The 24,833-nt window shown below is 47.9% G+C and overlaps 1 protein-coding gene across 1 annotated transcript in view; it reads right to left on the reverse strand.

Moving 5' to 3' along the window:
- mlh1 (mutL homolog 1, colon cancer, nonpolyposis type 2 (E. coli)) overlaps positions 1 to 24,833 on the reverse strand; it is a 130,928-nt gene that overhangs the window by 83,320 nt on the left and 22,775 nt on the right. The window contains exons 4-5 of the mRNA XM_059971177.1: positions 13,079 to 13,152; positions 12,364 to 12,436 (exon numbers count right to left, since the gene is read on the reverse strand). Coding sequence (XP_059827160.1) covers positions 12,364 to 12,436; positions 13,079 to 13,152 — 147 coding nt within the window. The remainder of the gene's footprint in view (positions 1 to 12,363; positions 12,437 to 13,078; positions 13,153 to 24,833) is intronic.

The following is a 24,833-nucleotide window of genomic DNA, read 5'->3' on the forward strand; positions in this document are numbered from 1 at the left end:
TAATTGTCACAGTAGCATGACAATTTCTTAGGCAGTGCTGCCTGAGGGCTCGAAGATCACGCGCGTTCAAGTGTTTTCCAACCTTGCCCTTTACGCACTGAGATGTCTCTGAATTCTCTGAATCTTTTCACAATATTATGTACTGCAGATCTTGAAAGACCTAAATTCTGTAATCTTGCATTGGGAAATGTTCCTTTTGAACTGACTAACAATTCTCTCACTAGTTTTGGCACAAAGGGGTGAGCCACGACCCATCCTTGCTTGCAAAGACTGAGCCCTTGATGGACGCTACTTTTATACCCAGTCATGATACCTCACTTGCTACCAATTAGCCTGCTTAATAGAGCTCTTATAGATAGCAGGGTCAAGGGATATGGGAAGAGGGCAGGAATGGGGTACTGATTGTGTATGATCAGCCATGATCACAGTGAATGGCGGTGCTGGCTAGAAGGGCCGAAAGGCCTACTCCTGCACCTGCTGTCTATTGTCTATTAATGTGGAGTCCTCCAAACCGGTGTTACTTGAATATTCTGTGCACTTTTCAATCTTATCTTAACTCTGTCCCAACTTCTGTTGGGTGTGTTGCAGCCATCAAATTCTAAATTTGTGTATATTTACAAAATACAGTTAAGTTGGTCAGTAAAACTATTGAAAATCTTTTCTTTGTACTTTTGTCAGTTAAGTAAGGGTTCACGTGAATTAACATATCACAGATATTTGTTTTTATTGCATTTTGGAAAATATCCCAACTTTTCTGGAAATGGGGTTTGTAAAAACTGGAAGTGCAAGTCCTGACAAAGAGTCTGTGATGCAAACCATTAACTCTGTTCCTCTTCCCACTGATGCAGGCTGACACAATTTGTTCCAGCAGTTTCTGTTTACATTTTTTTTAATTTAAAAAAAATAAAGTACTAAGAAATAATTTTTACCCAGAGAGAGGCGGGGCCAGGAACTCTCTGCCTGAGAGGGTGCAGGGAGTCTCTGTTTACATTTTAAGTGCAAAGTAGGACATGTACTGTAAACTGTAGGACACCAAGCAATGTCTATGAACAGAAAAATCTCAGGATTCAAGTTCGTAGCTCCCTTAAAGTGGCAACTCTGGTTGGTAGAACTATGAAGGCAGCATATGGCATATATGCCTATAGAGGTCACGGCATAGAATATAAAAGGGTTGAAAGTTATGTTGCAAATGCACAAAATAATGATTAGGCCACACTGGGTGTATTGTGTACTTTTATGGTGATTGTGGTGAAGAGGGTGCAGGGAGATTCACGAGTATTTTAGTAGGAATAGATGATTCCAGTTGTGGAAAAAATTGGATAGTAAAGGCTTGTTTTCCCTGAAGGAAGTTAAATGGCGACTTGATAATGTAAAGAGGGTTTCTTCTTTTTTGTTAACTAGCAGGAATGCTAATTTACTGATAACGAGAATGGTATTCCTTTGTAAACCAAATGGGGATTAATGTTCTTTCTTCTGAGTCTGTAAGCTTTTGTTGACGGGCTTTTGGGCAGATCGGCGCGAGGGGGTCGAGAGAGAGGACGCAATGCTCTAAGCTGGGCGAGGATCGGACCCCAAAGGGGGGTCCGAGGCCGGGAGATTCTCCGGGGGGGGGGTGAAGCTAGATGTGCTTGGTTGACCACTCGGAGGGTCCTGAGCTGTTTGGAGAGTCCGAGGAGTTCGGAGGGTCCTGAGCTGCGAGTCGAGGAGTTCGGAGGGGATCGAATGATGGCCAGAAGACTTCAGAAATTGAGCTCCAACGGCTGTGCACGAAGTGGTTTGGACTTTGATAAGTTTGGCGCCTTTTCTTTAATTTTCTCTTCATATATACTGTATCGTTATTAATCACTTAGTTATAGTAACCTTTATAAATTGTACTCATTTAATCGCATATGGTGTACTGTCTGTTTTTGGGTGAGGCGGGGACATCACACAGCATCCACACCAGCTGATTACCCAGTTTGGCGGGGCTGAAGGCTGCTCCCCCTAGACAAGAACGAGCTGAGCGAGCCTGAGGCGACCCAGGGGGTTACATTGTGGGGTGTTCGTCCGGGATTGATTTCTGTGGAAGCTGTATGATCACCCTCTTTAAATTGTGTCTGCGGCGAAGAGCTGGTGTGCCTTTGTGGGTGTGTGATTGCTGGTTATCGCTGCGTGTGTGTTGGGTGGGGTGGCTGCTGTTGTTAGCCTCGAGGTCGTTGTTCGAGTTCCAACTAGTGCTGACGAAATGGTGGTGGGACCATGGGTTGTCCGTACTGTTTGGAGAGTGAGGAGTGACAGGTTGGGATGTTTCAGCAGTGGTGGGCTCCGCCCGGTTATTGGAATAATGTCCAGCCCTAAAGGGGCGGAGGCGTGGGCGGAGCAGACCTCTCAGTTGTTGGGTGAGTGGCAGTGCTTGGCTGAGGGAAAGCGACAGGGACGGGTTGAAAGTTTGAGTAGACGGGCTGGTGACTTTGTTAGAACTGTCGGGCGCAATTACCTCGAAGTGACCGCTGCCAGTTCTGGGAAAGTGTGGGAAAATGCGTGTGGTTTGACTGGAAGTCAAATGCCGCAGCTGGGGGGCTTATCATATCCGTGGCAGGAGATTGGTGGGAAGTTTTTAGGGTATCCCTTTTTGCCTAGGGGGGCAGATAAATTGCTTGTGGTGCCAAGGGGATCGGTTGTTCCATTGATTCGAGAGGTGTCGGGAAACTTAGAGGAGGCCCAGTGGGGGAACAGCTTGGGGTCTCTGGGGGAGCACGTTCCCAGCAATGTACCAAGGAACTCCCGAAAGGAACAGACTCTATTCCTGAAGGCTTAGAGGGGCCATGCGCACAGGTGTTGTTACGGATGGATGGAAGTCAAGTTAAAGCCATCCTCGGCACCGGGGCGCCGGTTAAGTTGCTGTACAGTTTGTTTCATAACCGTTATTGGAAGCATTTACCCTTGACGACATTGAGGACACTGGAGATTCGGGGTACCAGTGCCGGTGATTATCCAGACAATGGTTGTTGGTCAGTGAAAATGGAGTTCTTAGAGGCAAATGTGGAGGAGACTGAGGTTCATGAATCGTTAATGCTGATGTGTCCGGACCCTGTTGAGACGGGCAGCGTTTCTGTTCTAGAGAGAACCAAAATCCTGCTGGTGCGCTTGGGAGCCTGCCCGGAGGAGGCGGGTGAGCGCTGTTTGGAGGCATTTTCGATGCACCCAGGGTTTCGAGCTGCTTGTGCGGACGTGTGTAGCAGCATTGGGCTGATACCGAATTCAAACAAGAGCCAGTGGTGGTACGGCCTGGGGGAAGTATCTGAGGGTGAGACCCTCTTCGTGGACGCTGCGAAACACCACAAGGGAGGGGAGTTGACTGCTGAAGACACCTCGGAGAGAGAGAGGTTGCGGCGACTGGCCCCTAAAGCCGTGGAAGATGTAGGCAGCGTGTGTATGGATTATATTGCGTTGAAGAGGCGCACTGTCAGTGACCAGAATATGACCCTGAGGGCCAGAGAGGCGATGGCCTGTCTGAGTGGTGTGAAGTGGTTTAAGGTGCTGGATCTGAGGAGTGGATGTTGCCAGATCCCGATGAGTGGGGCCAACAAGGAGAAGACGGCCGTTATAAATTCCCTAGGAGTCTTCGGGTCCGAAAAGATGCCACAGGGCATATCTGGAGCCCTTGCAACCTTCCTGCTGGGCAGGTGGAAGACCATAGGGGATGTGGAGGCGTTTGGAGTTTTGGTGTATGTGGATGATCTCTTGGTGTTTGGATTTGCCTCAGGAGAATATGAAGTGAGGTCGTTGCAGGAGCAGCTGAGAACTACCGAGTTAAAGTGTTTTCGGGACACGTGCCAGGGCTGGCGAAGGTCGCAGCTCGTGAGTGACTGTCTCTACGGAATCAAGTTTGAAATGAAGATGGAGAGACTGGAGAAAGCGATCTGGAACCAGTCGGAAGACTTACAAGTTGGAGAGAATGAAGAAAGTTGTCTGACTGAGGGTAATAGCAAACTGAGAACCCGGAGAGGGGAGTTTGCGGAGGTGAAGAAATTACAGACGAATCTCAGCAGAGAGAAGCGGAAGCTTGAAGGGAACCTGAAGATGACCATCGACAGTTCAAATGAAGTGCAAAACCTGAAAGTTGATCTGGAAGAAGTCATGAGGAAGAAAAAGCTGGAGAGAAGTGCAGTGAATACTGAACAGGAGGCTGAAGAGACTGCGGGAGCAGTGCAGGCCACGTGTTTCCGTTTGGAGAAGATCAAACAGCAGCTACCAATCACAGGAATGAGGAAGAATACAGATTCGATGGATGATGTGCTGGATGTGTGGTACATGCTGACTTTTACTGACTTTCCCTCGATTGAGGAAGAGACCTTTGGCCCTTCTCCCATTGAGTCAGGTGTAGCGGGGAGGGTTAGCTGTGTGCAGTGTGGGGCATGAGTGAGAGGTTGAGAGAGGAGTTGGTAGTGGGCCCAAGGTATCCCCAGTTGTGTCCGAGCCTGAAGGGTTTAGGTGAGGGGGTACGGAGGCCTCAGAAGGGTTAGGGAACTCCCAGATAGTTGGCCTAAGTAGCGCCTGAGGAACAGGGCGTGAGGGTTACTGTGTGGGGAGGAGATGTCACTGTTTGTGCTTGGGTTACGGTGTGTTGGCAGGAAAGGTGGCGAGTTATTTAGTAGTCATGAGGACATGACTTTTATTTGGTGGAGGGAGAGTGTAAAGAGGGTTTTGTGGCGGCTCATTTCCTAGCGTATTCGAACCGACTCACAATTAGATAGCCTACGGGGGTTTGCGAGCACAGAGCTTTGGAGCCTCTTCGCCATGGGGGGCCGGTTGACAGAGGCTTAAAAGTGAGGCTGAAGTTTTCGAATAAAGTTTTTTCCCTTCGACTGCAGTTACCGACTCCGTGTCGTAATTTTAGCGCTGCGTGTAGCACACCGCTACAATTGGTGACCCCGACGGTCCAAACGATTTTTGGACCAGAAATGACCGACGCCGCCTCTGTTCATGCGGTTTCGTTGAAACTGCCGGGTTTCTGGACACAGCGCCCGGACCTATGGTTCCAGCAAGCCGAAGCCCAATTCCACGTTCGCCGGATCACCTCAGAAGACACCCGCTACTACTACGTGGTGGGCTCCCTCGACCAGGACACAGCTGCCCAGGTCGCGGAGTTCGTACAGTCGCCCCCGGCAGACGGCAAGTACACGGAATTCAAAGCCCTGCTCCTCAGGACTTTCGGACTCTCACGGCGCGAGCGGGCTGCCCGTTTACTGCACCTGGATGGCTTGGGCGACAGACCTCCATCGGCTTTAATGAATGAGATGTTGTCTCTGGCCGAGGGACACACAGGCCTCATGTTTGAGCAGGCATTCCTGGAGCAGCTGCCCGAGGACATACGCCTGCTGCTGTCTGACGCGGATTTCAGTGACCCCCGGAAGGTGGCAGCCCGGGCGGACTTGCTGTGGAACGCCAAAAAGGTGAGCGGGGCGTCCATCGCACAGATCTCCCAGCCACGCTCCCGGCAGCAAACCAGTCCAGGCCCGGCCGCAGAGCCCACTAACCCCCGGCCCAATGACCACTGGTGCTTCTACCACCAGCGGTGGGGCGCAGAAGCCCGCCGTTGCCGCCCGCCCTGCAAGTTCCCGGGAAACGCCAGGGCCAGCCGCCGCTGATGGCTACGGCGGCTGGCCATCGGGATAGCCTCCTGTATGTGTGGGATAGAAGGTCGGGACGCCGGTTTTTGGTCGATACTGGGGCTGAGATCAGCGTTTTACCTCCGACGAGTTACGACACCCGCAGCAGGGCACCGGGTCCCCCCCTGAGGGCCGTGAATGGCAGCACAGTAAGGACCTATGGCACCCGTCAGGTGCAGCTACTGTTCGGCCCCAGCCAGTTCACGTGGGACTTCACACTGGCCGCCGTAGCCCAACCACTTCTGGGTGCGGATTTTTTGTGAGCTCACAGCCTGCTGGTTGACCTGCCCAGGAAGAGACTGGTACACGCCGAGACCTTTCAGACGTTCTCCCTGGGCGCGGCCCAGTTGCCAGCCCCTCACCTCGGCTCCATCACGCTGTCCGACAACGACTTCACCAGGGTCCTGGCGGAGTTCCCATCGGTTCTGGCACCGCAGTTCACAGCAGCCATGCCCAGGCACGGCGTACAGCACCACATCCCGACACAGGGACCACCCCTCCATGCCCGTGCTCGGCGGCTTCCCCCGGACAAGCTCCGACTGGCAAAGGAGGAGTTCCAGAGAATGGAGGAATTGGGGATCATCCGGCGGTCCGACAGCCCCTGGGCTTCCCCCCTGCACATGGTGCCCAAAGCGACGGGGGGCTGGAGACCGTGCGGCGACTACCGCAGGCTGAACGAGGCTACCACACCGGACCGCTACCCTGTGCCGCACATTCAGGACTTTGCGGCAAACCTGCACGGCGCCCGGATCTTCTCCAAGGTCGACCTTGTCCGAGGGTACCATCAAATCCCGATGCAGCCTGACGACGTCCCCAAAACGGCTCTCATCACCCCGTTTGGCCTCTTCGAGTTCCTCCGCATGCCGTTCGGCCTGAAGAATGCCGCACAGACGTTCCAGCGGTTAATGGACGCGGTGGGACGGGACCTGGACTTCGCGTTCATCTATTTGGATGACATCCTCATAGCCAGCGGCAGTCGTCAGGAGCATCTGTCCCACCTCCGTCAACTCTGCGCCCGACTGAGTGAGTACGGTCTTACAATCAACCCTGCCAAATGCCAGTTCGGACTTGATACCATTGACTTCCTGGGCCACAGGATTACTAAAGACGGGGCAACCCCTCTGCCCGCTAAGGTAGATGCGGTCCGCCACTTCCCCCGACCCACCACGATCAAAGGCCTTCAGGAATTCGTAGGTATGGTCAATTTCTACCGCCGCTTCCTCCCTTCAGCTGCCCGGATCATGCGCCCCCTGTTCGCCCTGATGTCGGGTCCGAGCAAGGACATTACCTGGGACGAGGAGTCCGCCGCCGCTTTCGTTCAAACGAAGGAAGCTTTGGCTGACGCCGCAATGCTAGTACATCCCAGAATGGACACCCCTACCGCCCTCACAGTGGACGCATCAAACACGGCAGTCGGTGGGGTGCTGGAGCAGCTCATCGCAGGTCGCTGGCAACCCCTGGCGTTTTTCAGCAAACACCTGCGGCCACCCGAGCTCAAGTACAGTGCTTTTGACCGGGAACTGTTGGCGCTCTACCTGGCAATCCGGCATTTCAGGTACTTCCTAGAAGGTTGACAGAGGCTTAAAAGTGAGGCTGAAGTTTTCGAATAAAGTTTTTTCCCTTCGACTGCAGTTACCGACTCCGTGTCGTAATTTTAGCGCTGCGTGTAGCACACCGCTACAATTTCTTCTTTTTTGTTAACTAGCAGGAATGCTAATTTACTGATAACGAGAATGGTATTCCTTTGTAAACCAAATGGGGATTAATGTTCTTTCTTCTGAGTCTGTAAGCTTTTGTTGACGGGCTTTTGGGCAGATCAGCGCGAGGGGGTCGAGAGAGAGGACGCAATGCTCTAAGCTGGGCGAGGATCGGACCCCAAAGGGGGGTCCGAGGCCGGGAGATTCTCCGGGGGGGGGGTGAAGCTAGATGTGCTTGGTTGACCACTCGGAGGGTCCTGAGCTGTTTGGAGAGTCCGAGGAGTTCGGAGGGTCCTGAGCTGCGAGTCGAGGAGTTCGGAGGGGATCGAATGATGGCCAGAAATTGAGCTCCAACGGCTGTGCACGAAGTGGTTTGGACTTTGATAAGTTTGGCGCCTTTTCTTTAATTTTCTCTTCATATATACTGTATCGTTATTAATCACTTAGTTATAGTAACCTTTATAAATTGTACTCATTTAATCGCATATGGTGTACTGTCTGTTTTTGGGTGAGGCGGGGACATCACACAGCATCCACACCAGCTGATTACCCAGTTTGGCGGGGCTGAAGGCTGCTCCCCCTAGACAAGAACGAGCTGAGCGAGCCTGAGGCGACCCAGGGGGTTACAATAAAATATTATGAAAAGCAGAGTTAGGGTAGACAGTCAAAATCTTTTGGCCTTATTTGGGCAATCAAACATTTTGGGACTCATATCTAAGAAAACATGCACTGGTATTGGAGGGAGTCCAGATGCTTACATGAATCTCAGGAATGAGAGAGTTAACATACCAGGAGTGTTTGATGGCACTGAGCTAGTACTCACTGGAGTTTATCAGAATGAGGGGGAGATCACATGGAAACCTCCAAAACAGGAAAGGCCTAGAGAGAGTGAATGTGGAGAGGACGTTTCCTATAGTGGGGGAGTCTAGGACCATAGGGTGCAGTTTCAGAACAGAAAGCTGCCCTTTTGCCAGAGGGTAGTGGATCTGTGGAATTAATTGTCACAGTCAGATGTGGAGACCAAGTCACTGGGTATACTTAAAGTGGAGGTTGAGGTTTTTTATTAGTAAGGGTGTCAAAGGTCACAGGGAGAAGGCAGGAGAATGTGGTTGAAATTAAAAATAAATCAGCCATTATGAAACGTTGGAGAAGACTTGATGGGCCAATTGGCTTAATTCTCCTCCTATGTCTTATGGTCTATTAGGACATCGGCGAGAGGAAGGAGCTTTACAGGTGATGTGAGGGACAAGTTGATATCTGGGATATGCTGCCAGAGGTAAAGAAAGCAGACACATTTGAGGCATCTAAATAGTCACTTAAGTTGACAAAACATAGAAGGAAATGGTCATAACACAAGCAAGTGAAGTTACAAAAAGTCAGCGTGAACTTGGTATGCCAAATGACTCATTTTTGTGCTGAATGACTATAACTACATGCTCTACACCCTCCCAAAGGCACTCATTTTCTTTCTACGTTGATGAGCTGGATGCATAATTTCAGTTGTATAGAACACTGATTTGACTACAAATTCAAAATAACCTACTTCTATAGTTTCCACTTCAGACAGCTCTCTAAACACATCCTGTCACTTTCAAACATCTTTGCACCTAAACACCATTCATACATAACACCTTGGAACTGTGCCTTCAGATAATACATCTCTTCTCCCATTTCTTTCTCCTGCCCAAAAAATATTACTACACACCAATGTTCCCTCCAATTTGTAATGACCATTGTTTGCAAAATCCCTGAATTTTATATATAGGAAGTATTCATTTTAATAGCTAGCAAAATACTGTCAATAAGAACTTTGACCTCCTCTGTGTTTGATTGTTTTCATTCTGGTTCATCAGCACTCTCACAAAACATTTGTAGCATGCCTATAGCGGGTTATGAAGAATTTTCTCACAAGAACTTTTGCACACCACCCAGATGTGATTTGCTTGCTAAAAGCAGCTCAGAGACGTCTGCCTTCACCCTGCCTTGTGCAGCTAGAGCCTCGAATTCCCGTCAGATTGCCAGCAGGTGGCAAGAGTGGGCTCCCTCACCTCTGCCCCTCAGGGCTGCCTCCGAAGCCCCCTCTCTGAATACTCGTGTCTGTGTCACCACTCAAAGCTCCAACATGCTAATTAAATTTGTTGATGATACTACATATTATCTCAAATAATAACAAGGCAGCCTACAGAGAAGAAGTCATCACCTTGACAGTGGTGTCAAGAAAACAACCTCTCCCTCAATGTTTCAAAAACAAAGGAGCTGGTTGTGGACCACAGGAGGAATGGAGACAGGCTAACCCCTATTGACATCAATGGATCTGGGGTTGCGAGGGTCAACAGCTTTAAGTTCCTCGGCATATACATCACTGAGGATCTCACTCGGTCTGTACAAACCAGCTGTGTGGTCAAAAAAGCACAACAGCACCTCTTTCATCTCAGATGACTTAAGAAGTTTAGTACGAGGACTTACTACAGGGGTACAATTGAGAGCATCCTGACTGGCTGCATCACTGCCTGGTATGGAAACTGTACTTCCTCAATCGCAGGGCTCTGCAGAGAGTGGTGCAGACAGTACAGTGCATCTGTGGATATGAACTTCCCACTATTCAGGACATTTACAGTGACAGGTGTGCAAAAAGGGCCTGAAGGATCATTGGGGGCCTGAGCTATCCCAACCACAAACTGCTCCAGGTGCTACCATCCGGGAAACAGTACTGCAGCAGGCCACCAGACTGATTAATTCATACTGACACAATTGTATTTCTATGCTATATTGACTGTCCTGTTCTACACACTATTTATTACAGATTACTATAAATTGGACATTTAGATGAAAATGTAACGTAAAGATTTTTACTCCTTATGTATGTGAAGGATAGAAGAAATAGTCAATTCAATTTAAAAAGTCAAGTTTCCAACTATTAGAAAACAGAACAGCACAGCACAAGGACAAGCCATTTGGCCCACAATGTTGTGCCAAACCAGCTAAAAAGCAAATCAAACACACCCAAATGCTAATCCTCCTACCTAGTCCACGTCCATATCCTTCCATCTTCCTAACATCCGTGTGCCTATCCAAATGTCTCTTAAAAGCCTCTAATGTATTTGCCTCTGCCACCATACCAGGCTGCATATTCCAGTCATCCATGATTGAGTAAATAAAACTTACCCCTCACAAGCCCCTTAAACCTACCCCACTTTCACCTTCAATACATGTCCTCTGGTATTAGACATTTCAAACCTAGGAAACAGATACACTCTGCCCACTCTATCTATGCCTCTCGTAATCTTGTAAACTTCTATCCGATCTCCCCTCAGCCTCCGACACTCCAGAGAAAACAACCGAAATTCATCCAACCTGTCGTCATAACACATGCCCTCTAAACCAGGCAGCATCCCGGTAAACCTCTTCTGCACACTCTCCAAAGTCTCAACTCCTTCCTATAGTGTGGCATCCGGAATTGTATGCAATACTTCAGATGTGGCCCAGTTAGTTTTATAAAGTTGCAACACAACCTCCTGACTTTTGAACTCAATGCCTCAACTAAAAGCAAGCATTCTATAAGCCTTCTATAACACCTTATCAACCTGTGTAGCCACTTTTCAAGGAGCTGTGAACTTGGATCCCAAGATATCTCTGCTCAGCAACCTTGTTAAGGATCTTGCCCTTAACAGTGTACTAACTTCTTGCATTTTCCCTTCCAAAGTGTAACACCTTACATTTATCTGGGTTAAACTCTATTTGCCATTTCTCAGCCCACATTGGCAAATGATCTACATGGCACTGTGTTCTTTAACAGTCTTCTACACTACCCACAACTCAACCAATCATGGTTATCATCAACAAATTTACTAACCCACCCATCTTTTCATCCAGGTCATTTAGAAACAGAAATATAGAAAACCCACAGCACAATACAGGCCCTTCGGCCCACAATACTGTGCCAAACATGTCCTTACCTGAGAAATTATCTAGGGTTACCCATAGCCCTCTATTTTTCTGAGCTCCATATACCTGTCCAGGAGTCTCTGAAAGACTCCACTGCATCCGCCTTCACCACCGTTGCCAGTAGTCCATTCCAATCATTATTTAACACTCTCTACGCACAAAACCTAGCCCTGATATCTCCTCTGTACCTACTTCCAAGCACCTTAAAACTGTGCCCTCTCATGCTAGCCATTTCAGCCTGGGAAAAAGCCTCTTGACTGTCCACACAATCAATGCCTCTCCTCGTCTTATACCTCTCATCCTCTGTTGCTCCAAGGAAAAAAGTCTGAATTCACTCAACCTATTCTCATAAGGCATGCTCCCCAATCCAGGCAACATCCTTGTAAATCTCCTCCATTTCTTCCCATTTGCAAATTAGTCCACTTCTTCCCACTTGCAAATTATCCAGCAAATTTTGCATTGCAACAATATCTGCACGTAACATCAGTTTCTGTACTGTACAAAAATAATTGCAATTGCACATTCCTGACCTCATGGGATTTCGCTATAGCAATTTCCAATGTTTCATTAAGCCATTCTACTTTAAATGAACTAGTTCTTTTGCACTTCACAATCTTTGCTTCTTTGGAATTTGACATAGTGAATCAATAATTTCTTTAGTAAAAACATATAAAAATTTAGTTCTAAAATCTGCAAATCATTCAAACTCCACATTGTCAACACTGTCTGCATCAGAAACCAGAAAAGGAAATGCAACAGCGTACGATTGTGAAATGTAGTTAACATGCCAATAGAGGGTGACAAGCTTCTGTGCGAAATTTAAATTCTTTTGTGCACTAGTAGCAAAAGATTTGTGAGTGTACACATCTTAGAGGCAACGTTGCTACTCATATTGACTTTGAATTTGGGAGGAGGCCACAAATCTATGGAAAGAAAAAGGCAGAAGACAGCTGTAGTGGTTTACATAAAAATAAGACAGAATTAGATTGTTTTGAAACAGTACCTTGGGATAGAACTTTAAAGCAGGTAAACATCACAAGAGACAAAATTATTATTAATGAGGGACATACTGTTATCTGTGTGCCTTGATTTCCAGCACATGGTTTTGGAGGAGCTTTCAATTTCCCATCACAGTAGCTGCACCTTTAAAACAAAAGCACAATTCAATAATTTCAAGGAAGTTCACATTATTAAAGAATTGACCTTTTAAACTTTAATAAAAAATAAACATTGTTAAACTTTTGTCATAGCAGCCAAAAATTAGTCAAATTTACCACATTAGCTGACTCCACAAAATTGTTTCAGCTGAGGGAAACAAATCAAGGATTACCTATGAGCTCTTGCTTCTGTGATGGAAAATTCACATTTGCAGAGCTGCTTCCAAAGACTATCTTACCACTTCCTGTATCTAAGATCAATAAGCACACAATGACCATGCACCAACAAACTGATGCTGAAAAATTAAGTTAGACCATTTAGCCATTTTTAACAGAATAATGATTTACACGCAATTGACAGGTTGCATTTTAGAAATAATTAATTTTTCAAGTGCTTCACATAATGAAAGCCTGTTAACCAACCAAATCACCAGCTATTCTAGAGCATGGTGATGTTCTTAAAGCAAGTCATTAACACTTTCAATCTCAGATTTGACTGGGTGTGGTTCAAATGCTATAAAGAACAAATTTACAGCTCTCAGCCACGACTCCCATGATTTTCTGACCATTATGTTCCAAAGGACAATGACTTTCTAACATATCTAAAAAAAATCAATAAGCCAGTTACCTCAAGGCACACTTCGCATCAGCAGTTTTGGTCGTTACGGTGACATGTGCCACATGGCTTATACTGGCAAGAGCCTAAAAAAAATTAATAGATATTCTCTTAAATTAATGCATTCAAATTTCACATTACTTGAAAGATATCAATCTCAATTGTAATACCTCAGGAATTTAACACGAGACCAAACTGTTCCCCAGTGATAACTAAAGACTGATTTTGAAATGCACAGGTAGAAATGGAGTGGGAATTTGGGGGAAAAATCATCACAGGGACCTCTGGTAATTAAAACCCTTAACTATATTGTGACTGGTAGTACTGAAAAATGGAGAAAAAATTTCCACAGTATAAGAAACCATGGCCACAAAAACCACCGACAGATTCACCATCAAACATTATTAACTCAACATTATGCCATTCAGAACATGAACAGGCCCTTTAGCTCACAATGTTGTACCAAACTGATTAAATGCTTAGCTGAACTGAACCCTTTGGCCTCCACATGTCCACATTCCTCCATTCACGTACATGCACATGCCTGTACAAAAAAACACAAACACCTCCATTGTATTTGCTCCACTACCACCCCTGGTATCGCATTTCAGGCACCCACAAGTCACTGCAAAAGTAAAAACGCTGTCCTGCACGTCTCCTTGGAACTTGTTCCTTCTCACTCTTCACGCTCTTTAGTATTAGGCATTCCAAACCTGGGAAAATATACTGGCCATCTTTTCCTCTCATAATCTTATCAGATCTGCGCTCAAAAATGGTGCCAGAAAGTGAAGATCTTTTTGTGTAGCTTCCAAGTAAATCATGAAGCACAGTGGTTCTGGCTAATTGTGCCAACGGTCAATCACTTACTTGGGAGAACTTTTAAAGAACAAAAACTAATTGACAAAATAGTTGGGAGTCCCTTCATTTACTTGGGGCACTATGCCGCTTAATTGAGACAGGAATCCACTGCCAGATCGTTCCTAACTAGTGTCACTGGGTTTATGAGGCAGTTAAGACACTACACTGTACTTCGAGTGAACAGCTTTTAACAGTGTCAGTTCCTCGTGTTTGTGTTCAAAAGTTATTTTTGTCACCAATAGTTGGTGAGAAATAAGCGAGACAATTTCAGAACTGTACTGCTCACTGTAGTTTCAAGTATTCAGGCTTTACATCAATAAGTTAGGAACTGTGAAGAATTTGAAGGTAGTCATCTGGAATATCACAATAAAATTGAAGATTTGGAGGATACAATCGTTGAAAACATTGCATGAAAGCAGTTTATTAACTGCACTGAATGCCTGCGCCAATATTGTTCATTTAGTCAATCAAAAGAAAAAGGTAGCATTGTGGCGACCCACTTCCCAGCGCACTCGAACCGGCTCACAAACTGACACACACTGGCATTGAGGCCGGTCCCAAAGAGGGCGCCAAGCCTGCTTCACCAGCAAGGGGAAAAGCCCACGCGTGGGAATACACTCCCCCTACAGCATTCCTGCCTGGGGAGGGCGGGAACAGGAAGGCTTTAAAGCGAGGCTGTGAAGTTTGAATAAACCTCTTTGCAACTGCAGCTGACTGACTACGTGTCGTTATTTCAGCGCTGCGTGTAGCAACGCTACAATTGGTGACCCGGATGGCCCAAACGATATTTGGACCGGAGATGAACGACGCTCCATCTGTTCATGCTGTTTCGTTAAAACTGCCAAGCTTCTGGACGCTGCAACCTCACCTATGGTTCCAGCAAGCAGAAGCCCAATTCCACATTCGGCAGATAACCTCGGATGCCACACGTTACTACTACGTGGTGAGCTCCCTCGACCAGTAGACAGCCGCCCAGGTTGAGGAGTTCATACAGTCGCCCCCGGAGCACGGCAAGTACACAGAATTCATAGCCTTGCTCATAAGGACTTTCGGACTCTCACGGCTCGAGCGAGCTGCCCGCTTACTGCGCCTGGATGATTTGGGAGACAAGCCGCGGTCGGCTTTGATGAACGAGATGCTGTACCTGGCCGGAGGTCACAAGCCCTGCCTCATGTTTGAGCAGGCATTCCTGGAGCAGCTGCCCAAGGACATACGCCTGCTGCTGTCCGAAGTGGATTTCAGCGACCCCCGGAAGGTGGCGGCCCGGACGGACGTGCTGTGGAAAGCCACGGAGAGTGGGGCAGCCGTCGCACAGATCACCAGGCCACGCTCCCAGCAGCAAACCCAACCAGGCCCGGCCGCAGAGCCCGCTAACCCCAGACGCAGGGGTGAGGAGACCAACGAACAATGGTGCTTCTACCACCAGCAGTGGGGCGCAGAAGCCTGCCGCTGTAGCCCGCCCTGCAAGTTCCCGGGAAATGCCAGGGCCAGCCGCCGCTAATGGCTACGGCGGCTTGCCATCGGGATAGCCTCCTGTATGTCTGGGACAAGCAGTCCGGATGTCGCTTTTTGGTCGACTCAGGAGCCGAGATCAACGTCTTACCTCCGACGAGTTACGACACCCGCAACAGAACACCGGGTCCCACCCTGAGGGCCGCGAACAGCAGCACAGTAAGGACCTACGGCACCTGTACGGTGCAGTTACAGTTCGGCTCCAGCCAGTTCTCGTGGGACTTCACACTGGCTGCAGTAGCCCAACCGCTCCTGGGAGCTGATTTTTTGCGAGCCTACTGGTCGACCTACCCAGGAAGAGACTGGTCCACGCTGAGACTTTTCAAACATTCTCCCTGGGTGAAGCCCAGTTGCCGGCCCCACACCTAGACTCCATCATGCTGTCCGACAATGACTTCACCAGAGTCCTGGTGGATTTCCCATTGGTTCTGGCACCGCAGTTCACGGCAGCCATGCCCAGACACGGCGTGCAGCACCACATCCCGACCCAGGGACCACCCCTCCACGCCCGTGCTCGAAGTCTTCCCCCAGACAAGCTCCAACTGGCGGAAGAGTTCAAGAGGATGGAGGAATTGGGGATCATACGGCGGTCCGACAGCCCATGGGCCTCCCCCCTGCACATGGTGCCCAAAGCAACAGGGGGCTGGAGACCATGCGGCGACTACCGCAGGCTGAACTAGGCTACGACGCCAGACCGCTACCCTGTGCCGCACATTCAGGACTTTGCAGCAAACCTGCATGGCACATGGATCTTCTCCAAGGTAGACCTTGTCCAGGGAGACCATCAAATCCCGATGCATCTGGACGATGTCCCCAAAACGGCACTCATCACCCCGTTTGGCCTTTTCGAGTTCCTCCGCATGCCGTTCGGCATGAAGAATGCCGCATAGACATTTCAGCAGTTAATAGACGCGGTGGACTTCGCTTTGGACGACATCCTCATAGCCAGCAGCAGTTGTCAGGAGCACCTGTCCCACTTCCGTCAACTCTACGCCCAACTGAGTGAATATGGCCTGACAATCAACCCGGCCAAATGCCAGTTCGGGCTCGAAACCATCGACTTCCTGGGCCACAGGATTACTAGACGGGGCAATCCCTCTGCCCACCAAGGTAGACACCTTCCGCCATTTCCCCTGACCCAACACAATCATAAGGCCTTCAGGAATTCATGGGTATGGTGAATTTCTACCACCGCTTCCTCCCTTCAACTGCCCGAATCATACACCCCCTGTTCGCCCTGATGTCAGGCAAGGGCAAGGACATTACCTGGGACGAGGAGTCCACCGCCGCTTTCATTAAAACCAAAGAAGCCTTGGCAAACGCCGCGATGCTAGTGCGCCCCAGAACGGACATCCCTACCGCCCTCACACTGGACACATCTAACACAGTAGTTGGTGGGGTGCTGGAATAACTCATCGAGGGTCACTGGCAACCCCTGGCGTTTTTCAGCAAACACCTACGACACCCGAGCTCAAATACAGTGCTTTCGACTGGGAACTGTTGGCGCTATACCTGACAATCCAGCATTTCAGGTACTTCTTAGAAGGTAGGCCCTTCACCGCGTTCACGGACCACAAACCTCTTACCTTTGCGTTTACGAAAACATGCGACCCCTGGTCGTCCTGCCAGCAGCGACATCTGTCCTACATCTCCGAATACACAACGGATGTCCGGCATGTCTCAGGAAAGAACAATGTCGTGGTGGATGCCCTCTCCCCCCCACTAACATCCAAGCCCTGTCCCAGGGGGTAGACTATGAAGCACTGGCGCAGGCAGACAAGGAGATCCTTAGTTACAGGACTGCAGTCCTGGGACCTCCCCGTAGGCCTAGGTGAGAGGACCTACTCTGTGACGTCACCACCGGCCAACCCCGCCCCATCGTCCTGGCAGCGGCGTGTTTTTGACTCCATTCACAACTTAGCGCACCCCTCCATCAGGACAACCGTCCGGATGGTAGCCGACAGGTTCGTTTGGCACGGACTCCGCAAGCAGGTCAGTGAATGGGCCAAAACGTGCATGCACTGCCAAACCACCAAGGTGCAGCGGCACACCACAACCCTGCCGCAGCAGTTCCACCCCACCCGCCGGCGTTTCGACCACATTCATGTGGATAATGTGGGCCCCCTGCCAGTGTCACGAGGAGCGCAGCACCTCCTGACTATCGTGGACCGGTTCACAAGATGGCCAGAGGCGGTCCCGCTCACCGACACCACCTCCGAATCCTTCGCCCAGGCACAGATTGCAACCTGGGTATCTCGCTTTGGTGTACCAGCCCACATTACCTCTGACAGAGGCGCCCAGTTCACCTCCAGCCTGTGGTCAGCTATGGCCAGCCTTTTGGGGATACAACTGCCTACCACCCACAGTCGAACGGACTAGTGGAGCATTTCCACCGTCACCTGAAGTCGGCTCTCATGGCCCGCCTCAAAGGGCCTAACTGGGTGGACAAGCTTCCCCGGGTCCTGCTCGGAATCCACATGGTGCCCAAAGAGGATCTGCACACCTTGTTGGCCGAGTTGGTGTACGGCGCACCCCGGTCGTCCCAGGAGAGTTCATACCAGCCCCAAGGGAGCAAAAGGAAGAACCCGCAGCAGTCCTGGGCAGACTACGCGAGAGGCTGGGTAACCTGGCCTCCATACCCACTTCACAGCATGGACAAAACACGACCTGCGTACCCAAAGACCTGCAAAACTGTAAGTTCGTTTTTGTACGACTGGGCGGACATCGGGCACCGCTACAGCGGCCCTACGAGGGGCCGTTTACGGTTATCAGAAACAACGGGTCCACATTCTTACTGGACATTGGGGGGAAAGAGGAGGTTTTCACGGTGGACCGACTCAAACCGGCCCATGTGGACTTGGAGCAGCCAGTCGAGATTCAGGCACCGCGGCACAGAGACAGACCTCCCAAACAGAGTCTGACCCAGACTGAGGACATTGGGGGTGTATCGCCGGTTCTGGGGGAGGGTTATGTGGCAACCCACTTCCCAGCGCACTCGAACCGGCTCACAAAGTGGTGTGCGCCAGCACTGAGGCCGGTCCCAAAGAGGGCGCCAAGCCTGCTTCACCAGCAAGGGGAAAAGCCCGCGCACAGGACGGGACTGTGAATACGTCAGCATTCCCGCCCGGGGAGGGTGGGATCAGGAAGGCTTTAAAGCGAGGCCGCAAAGTTTGAATAAACCTCTTTGCAACTGCAGCTCACCAACTATGTGTCGTTATTTCAGTGCTGTGTGTAGCACACCGCTACAGCATATGCTGGATGAATTCTTCTGATAACTAGTAGGAACTAATACACATTTTTATAGTACTATAGTAGTATTGATAGGATTCTAACTTTTTCTGTATATCATTTAAATATATGTGCTAATCAGTTTGTGTTATTTTATTTTGAACATTGACTTCTCTAATTTCCGTTAATGCCCCTCCTCCCCTTCTTACCCCATCCCTGACATATTTAGTTGTTTGCCTGTTCTCCATCTCCCTCTGGTGCTTCCCCCCTCCTTCTTTCTACTAAGGCCTCCCTTCCCATGATCCTTTCCTTTCTCCAGCTCTGTATCACTTTCGCCAATCACCTTTCCAGCTCTTAGCTTCATCTCACCCCCTCTGGTCTACTCCTATCATTTTGCATTTCCCCCTCCCCCCACTACTTTCAAATCTCTTAGTATCTCTCCTTTCGGTTAGTCCTGACGAAGGGTCTCGGCCCGAAACGTTGACAGCGCTTCTACCTATAGATGCTGCCTGGCCTGCTGTGTTCTACCAGCATTTTGTGTGTGTTGTGTTATTTTATATCTTTTTAATTATGTTCATGAAACTTCAGCTAATTGGGACAACCACTTAATTGGGCCTAACTCCGCTGTGACTGTCTCTAGTCCAGCTGCAAAAGGAAGGCTGGGCATGGGGCTAACAATCCCATCCCAAAAAGCCCAGTGCTACAGAAACGCCAACAGAAGCTCCAGAGACCTGGGAAAGGAAGAATACATCAAGAAGATGGATCACATTTGGGGATGATTTGAAAGACTGGCCTAGGACAAAGGACCCTAGCAAGCTACTGTTGGTGGCTTATACCCCAGTGGGGTGATGGCTTAAGTAATTGGGCCAAAATGCACTGGTCTCAATGTGTCCCAATTAACCAGAATCCACTGTATTCCTGTTTAGAACTACTACGGCTAAAGTCTGCAACCACAGACATTGCAACATTTTTTCAAGTCATTTACTACATGATGGATATTCAGAATTGAGACTGGGACTACAGACCACCCTGGGAGCGAGTGCAGCAGCTAGAGTCTTAGAGGATTACTCCATTGCATCAGCAAGTCTGGCTGCTGGGGAAGACCACAGGTAAAACTGAAGTGAAGATCCTCAAGGTTCACCTCTCCTGAGAATGTGAAGAGGGTAAGGGGTACGTGTAGAAGGGGTGGGCAAGGGGTAAGTGTAGCAAAATATGTAGACAGGACCGGGGAGAAGATACGTCATTGGGGAAGTGTAGGAGGACAGGGAAGAGGTAGCTAAAATAAGATGACAGACAGCATGTGGCAACCACAAAGAAGAGGAACCTTGCGACTACAAGACAATGTGTTCAGCAAAGTATTTTGAGCTATATACCTATCTTGAGTGTTTTGCTTGCGTCCATACTCATTCCAAGTATTACGTTTGCATCTATGCTTATTTCGAGTATTTCGCGTGCTTATCTATGCAATAGCCAATCAATCGAAGAATTTGAATCGGCAACCATATTTGCGAATGTAGTACCCTGCTTTTGGGTATAAGTATGACCTTTGTAAACCGACAAATTGGGAGTTGGCTACCTTACGCCCGAAGTGCGTGGGGCTGCGAACTCCTCTCTGAATAAAAACCGTTTCAGAGGTAATTTCGTGTCTCTGGTGTTTTTCCTCAACTGAGCAGGTTAATAATTTCAGGTTAACACTCCCACTTAACATCCTTCTTTCAAATGTACAGTCTTTGGAAAATAAAATTCAACAGCTCATAGCAAGATTGCAGCACCAGGGTCATCAGGAACTGCAGTGTACACTGCTTCACAGACACATGGTTCACCCCAAGACTCTGGACACAGCTCTACAGCCCAAAGATGTTGTCTTCACCTGCATGAACTCGACAGCAGTGTCAGCATTTGCTTCATGAATAACTCATGGTGAGAATATGGTGGTTTTGTCTCAATCTCGCTCCCCCAACCTGTAACATCTGATAGTCAAGTGTCATGCATTCTAGTTGCTGATGGACTTCTATCATCACCCTGGTTGCAATGTACATTCCACAATTGACAAATATCGAGCTGACACCGATAGACAAGAACTGAATGCAAAAATTGGGATGTGGAGTAACCAGTGTTTTATAAAGCTGCAACATGATTTGTAACTCCTGACTCTGTGCTTCGACTTATAAAGTTAAGCATGCAATATACCTTTACCATCCCACCAACGTGTGGAGCCATTTTCAGGGAGTTGTGGACATGGATCCCCAAGATCCCTCAGTACATCACTGTTAAGAGTCTTGTCATTAACTGTGTGCCACCTCTTAATGTTTGATATCCCAATTTGTAACACTTCATAGTTAGAGATTAAATTCCATCTGCCATTTCATCACCCATACCTGTAACTAATCTATATCCCACTGTATTCTTTGGCAATCTTCCATGCTATCCTCAACATCATCAATCTTTGTATTGTCTGTAAAGTTACTAACCCAGCCATTCATATTTTCAGTCACATCATTTATATGGAGCACAGAACAGCAATCCCAGTACCAAGGTCACCACAGACCTTCAGCCAGAAGACGACCCATCAGTCACTACCCTCTTCTCTATGGTCAAGCCAATTCTGAAACCAAATAGCCAGTTACCATTGATCCCAAGCTTCTTAGTTTTCTGGATGAGCCTACCACTGGGGATCTTGTCAAACACCTGGTTAAAATTCATGTAGACTACATCCACAAATCTGCCTTCAACCATTTTTGTCACCTGCTTGAAAAACTCAATTTTTTTAAGACACGGACTGCCCGACACAAGGCTATGCTGAATATCCTTAAGTTATGTTAATGTTAAGAAATTCTATCCATACGAGTCCTCTCCAAAAGCTCACCTACCACTGATGTGAGACTCACAGCCCATAGTTTCCAGGATTGTCCCCATTTCTTTTCCCAAGTAACGAAACACCATTAGCTACTCTCCAGTAACTCACCCCCACCCCCCTCCAACACCACACTGGACCTTAGCTGTGACTTGAAAAGATATGAAGATCATGATGGGCTTCCACTATCTCAATGCAGAGTGTATCCCATAAAGCTCTAGGGAGCTTAGCTACCTTAATGTTCTTTAAGAGACTCAACGTTTCATCTCAAAATGCCCTAGTATATTAGCATTCTCTAGTGATCTCACTATCATCCACATACTTCTCCCTGATAAACACTGAAGTACTTATTTAGGACCTCACCCATATCCCTTTCCTCCAAACACACTCAGTCCTTTATCCTCGAGTAGTCCTTCTGCCTCTCTAGTTGTCCTCATGCTCTTGAAGCATGCATAGAACCTTCCCTGCCAAGAACTTTCATGGCCTATCCTAGTTCTACTGTTTTCAGCCTCAAGTTTCTTTCTTGCTCCTTTACATTCTCAAAGGGCTCTGACTTTAGCTTCTTCAAATTTACAAAAGCTTTTTTTCTTTATGACTAAAAACACCACATCCCTCAACACCCAAGGTTCCCTGACCTCGCCTTCCTTCTTGCTAGAACATACTTACCCTATACTCTGTGCAGTTGATCAATAAACACCCTCATGTGCGGAATTCCTCAAAAGCAGTTGTTCCAAATTAACTTCCCATATTTTCTGCATTATACACTCATAATTTGCCTTGCTTCAATTTACCACTCTCCTGAACTTACCATTCTGATCCTTATTCAAACTTAAGGAGTTCCTTACTCAAATTTAAATTAAAACATAAGGAGCTGTGATCTCTACTTAAACATGCTCCCACTGATTAGTCAGTCATGTGGCCAGGCTCCCTTCCTAACACAAAGTTAATATGGCCACTGCTCTTGGTGGATTATCTATATACTGATATTAAAAAAACGTTCCTGGACACTGAATAAATTCTGCCCAGTCTATGTACTAGCCTTGACATGAGCCTTCCCTTCATTTTCTGACCTGGTGCTCTGGTTCCATCCTTCTGCCAAACTAGTTTAAATTCTCCCAAGTAGCAGTAACTAACCTCCTCTCGCCAGGATTATTAGCTGCTTTCCAGTTAAGGTGCACCCTGCCCCCCCTTGTACAGATTACTCCTGCCTCAGAAAAGAATTGCCAAAATATCAAGCAGTTACCCTGCCCATTTCAGCTCTGCCCTGACTATCTCCACCTACAGGTCAAGAACATTTTCACTGCCACTGGGTTCTTTTGTTCCTTTTCTTCCACCCACTACCCTCTGTTAACTCCAGGTCTCTTGGGTTCCACTCTACCCCTCATCCCTTCCTTCATTTCTCTGAGCACCACCTTCCTCCCACCTTACTTTCCTTAAGCCTTCCTCTTTCATGATATTTCCAACCTTCCCTCTCCTGAGTCCAGCCACGTCTTCACCATCCCCTTCAACCTTTGAGGTAGAATGTTTTGCACTCAGTTATGGGCCTCACCTTTGTCCCAGTGCCCACACCTCATTGAGTTCCATGTTCACTACGATGCCATCCATCTTCCATCACCTCTGTCACTATGCCTACTACTTTGATAAGCATTGCCCACCCATTACCACCATCAATATCACCCCCACTCCTATGTTTCCTCTTTCTCACACATCTGCTCTCACCCATCCTCCTATCATAACAGGAATGGGGTTCCCCTTTTACTTTCCTACCAATCCACGAGCCTCCACACCCAGCACATTTTCTTTAACTTCCACCATCTCCAACAAGATCCTACTACTAAGCACATCTCCCTCCCCCCCCACCACCCCATCCTACTTTCCAGAGGGATTGTTCTCTATGTGATTCACTAGTTCCTGCCCTCTGATCTCACTCCTGGTACTTAACCCTGCAAACATGACAAATGGTGTACCAACCCATTCCCTCTTCCCTCATCACCATTTAGAGCCTCAAACAGTCCTTTCACGTGAGGTGATACTTGATCTGTGGTTCATACTTGATCTGTCAGGTTCATCTATTGTATCTGGCGCTTACAATGGAGTCTCCTCTACATTGGTGAGACCCAATGAAGATTAGGTGACCAATTTGTTGAGCATCTTCAGTCTGTCCACCACAAAAGGCAGCATCTCTACTGGGCTACCATTTCAATTTGACGTCACATTCCCATTCTGACATCTTCCAAAAGCTCTACTGATATGATGAAGCCAAACTCAGGTTGGAAGAACAGCAGCTCATTCTGTCTGGTTAGCCTCAAACTTGATGGCATGTACATTGATTTCTACCCCTCCATCTTTTTCTCTTCTTCCATTCCCATTCTGGTTACTCTCTTATCTCTTCTCTTCTCCTCACCTGCCCATCATCCCCTTCTGGTGCCCTTCTTCCTTCCCTTTCTTTCATGGTCTACTACCCTTTCTAAAGCCTCTACTATAACCTCCGTCATTTCTTTCAGTACCCTGGGATGCATTCAATCAGGACCAGGGGACACGTCTATCATTCAGCACTACCTCTTTAGAGATAGCTATTGTATTGAGGTCCCCACCTCTCATCGCATCCATATAATCTCTCTTCAGCATGTTAGATGTGTCCTCCACCATGAAGACAGACACAAAATAGTCATTCAAAGCCTCAGCCATCTTATTACCCAATATCAATTCCCACTTTTCATCCTCCAAGGGACCTATATTCATTTGGCCACATTTTTCCACTTTATATAGTTATAAGAACTTACTGTTTTTATATTTTGTGCTAGTTTATTTTCATAATCTATCTTCCCTTTCTTTATTGCTCACTTAGTGATTCTTTGCTGCTTTATCAAATTTTCTGAATCACCCAGTTTCCCATTACTCTTGGCGACTTTGTACACGAGTTTTTAATTTGATGCCTTCCTTTATTTCCTTAGCTATCCATGCCTGGCTCTCTCCACCCTTACTTTTAACTGGAATATACTTTTGTTGAGCACCATGAAAAATCTCTTTGAAAGTCTTTCACTGTTTCTCCACCATCCCACCATATGGTCTGCATTCCCAGTCTACTCTATCCAACTCCTCCCTCGTCTTGTTGTAGTCTCCATTGTTTAGGCATAATACACTGGTTTTAGATTTCAGGCAGCTAGCAAAATTTACATAAGTCACAAGACAGTAGAATTAGGTCATTCATCCCATAGTGTCTGCTCCACCATTCAATATGGCTGATTCCTCTCAACCCCATTTTCCTGCCCTCTCCCAGTAATCTTTGACACCCTTACTTAACAAGAACTTATC

The sequence above is a fragment of the Hypanus sabinus genome, chromosome 1 (genome assembly GCF_030144855.1).
Source record: "Hypanus sabinus isolate sHypSab1 chromosome 1, sHypSab1.hap1, whole genome shotgun sequence".
NCBI lineage: Eukaryota > Metazoa > Chordata > Chondrichthyes > Myliobatiformes > Dasyatidae > Hypanus > Hypanus sabinus.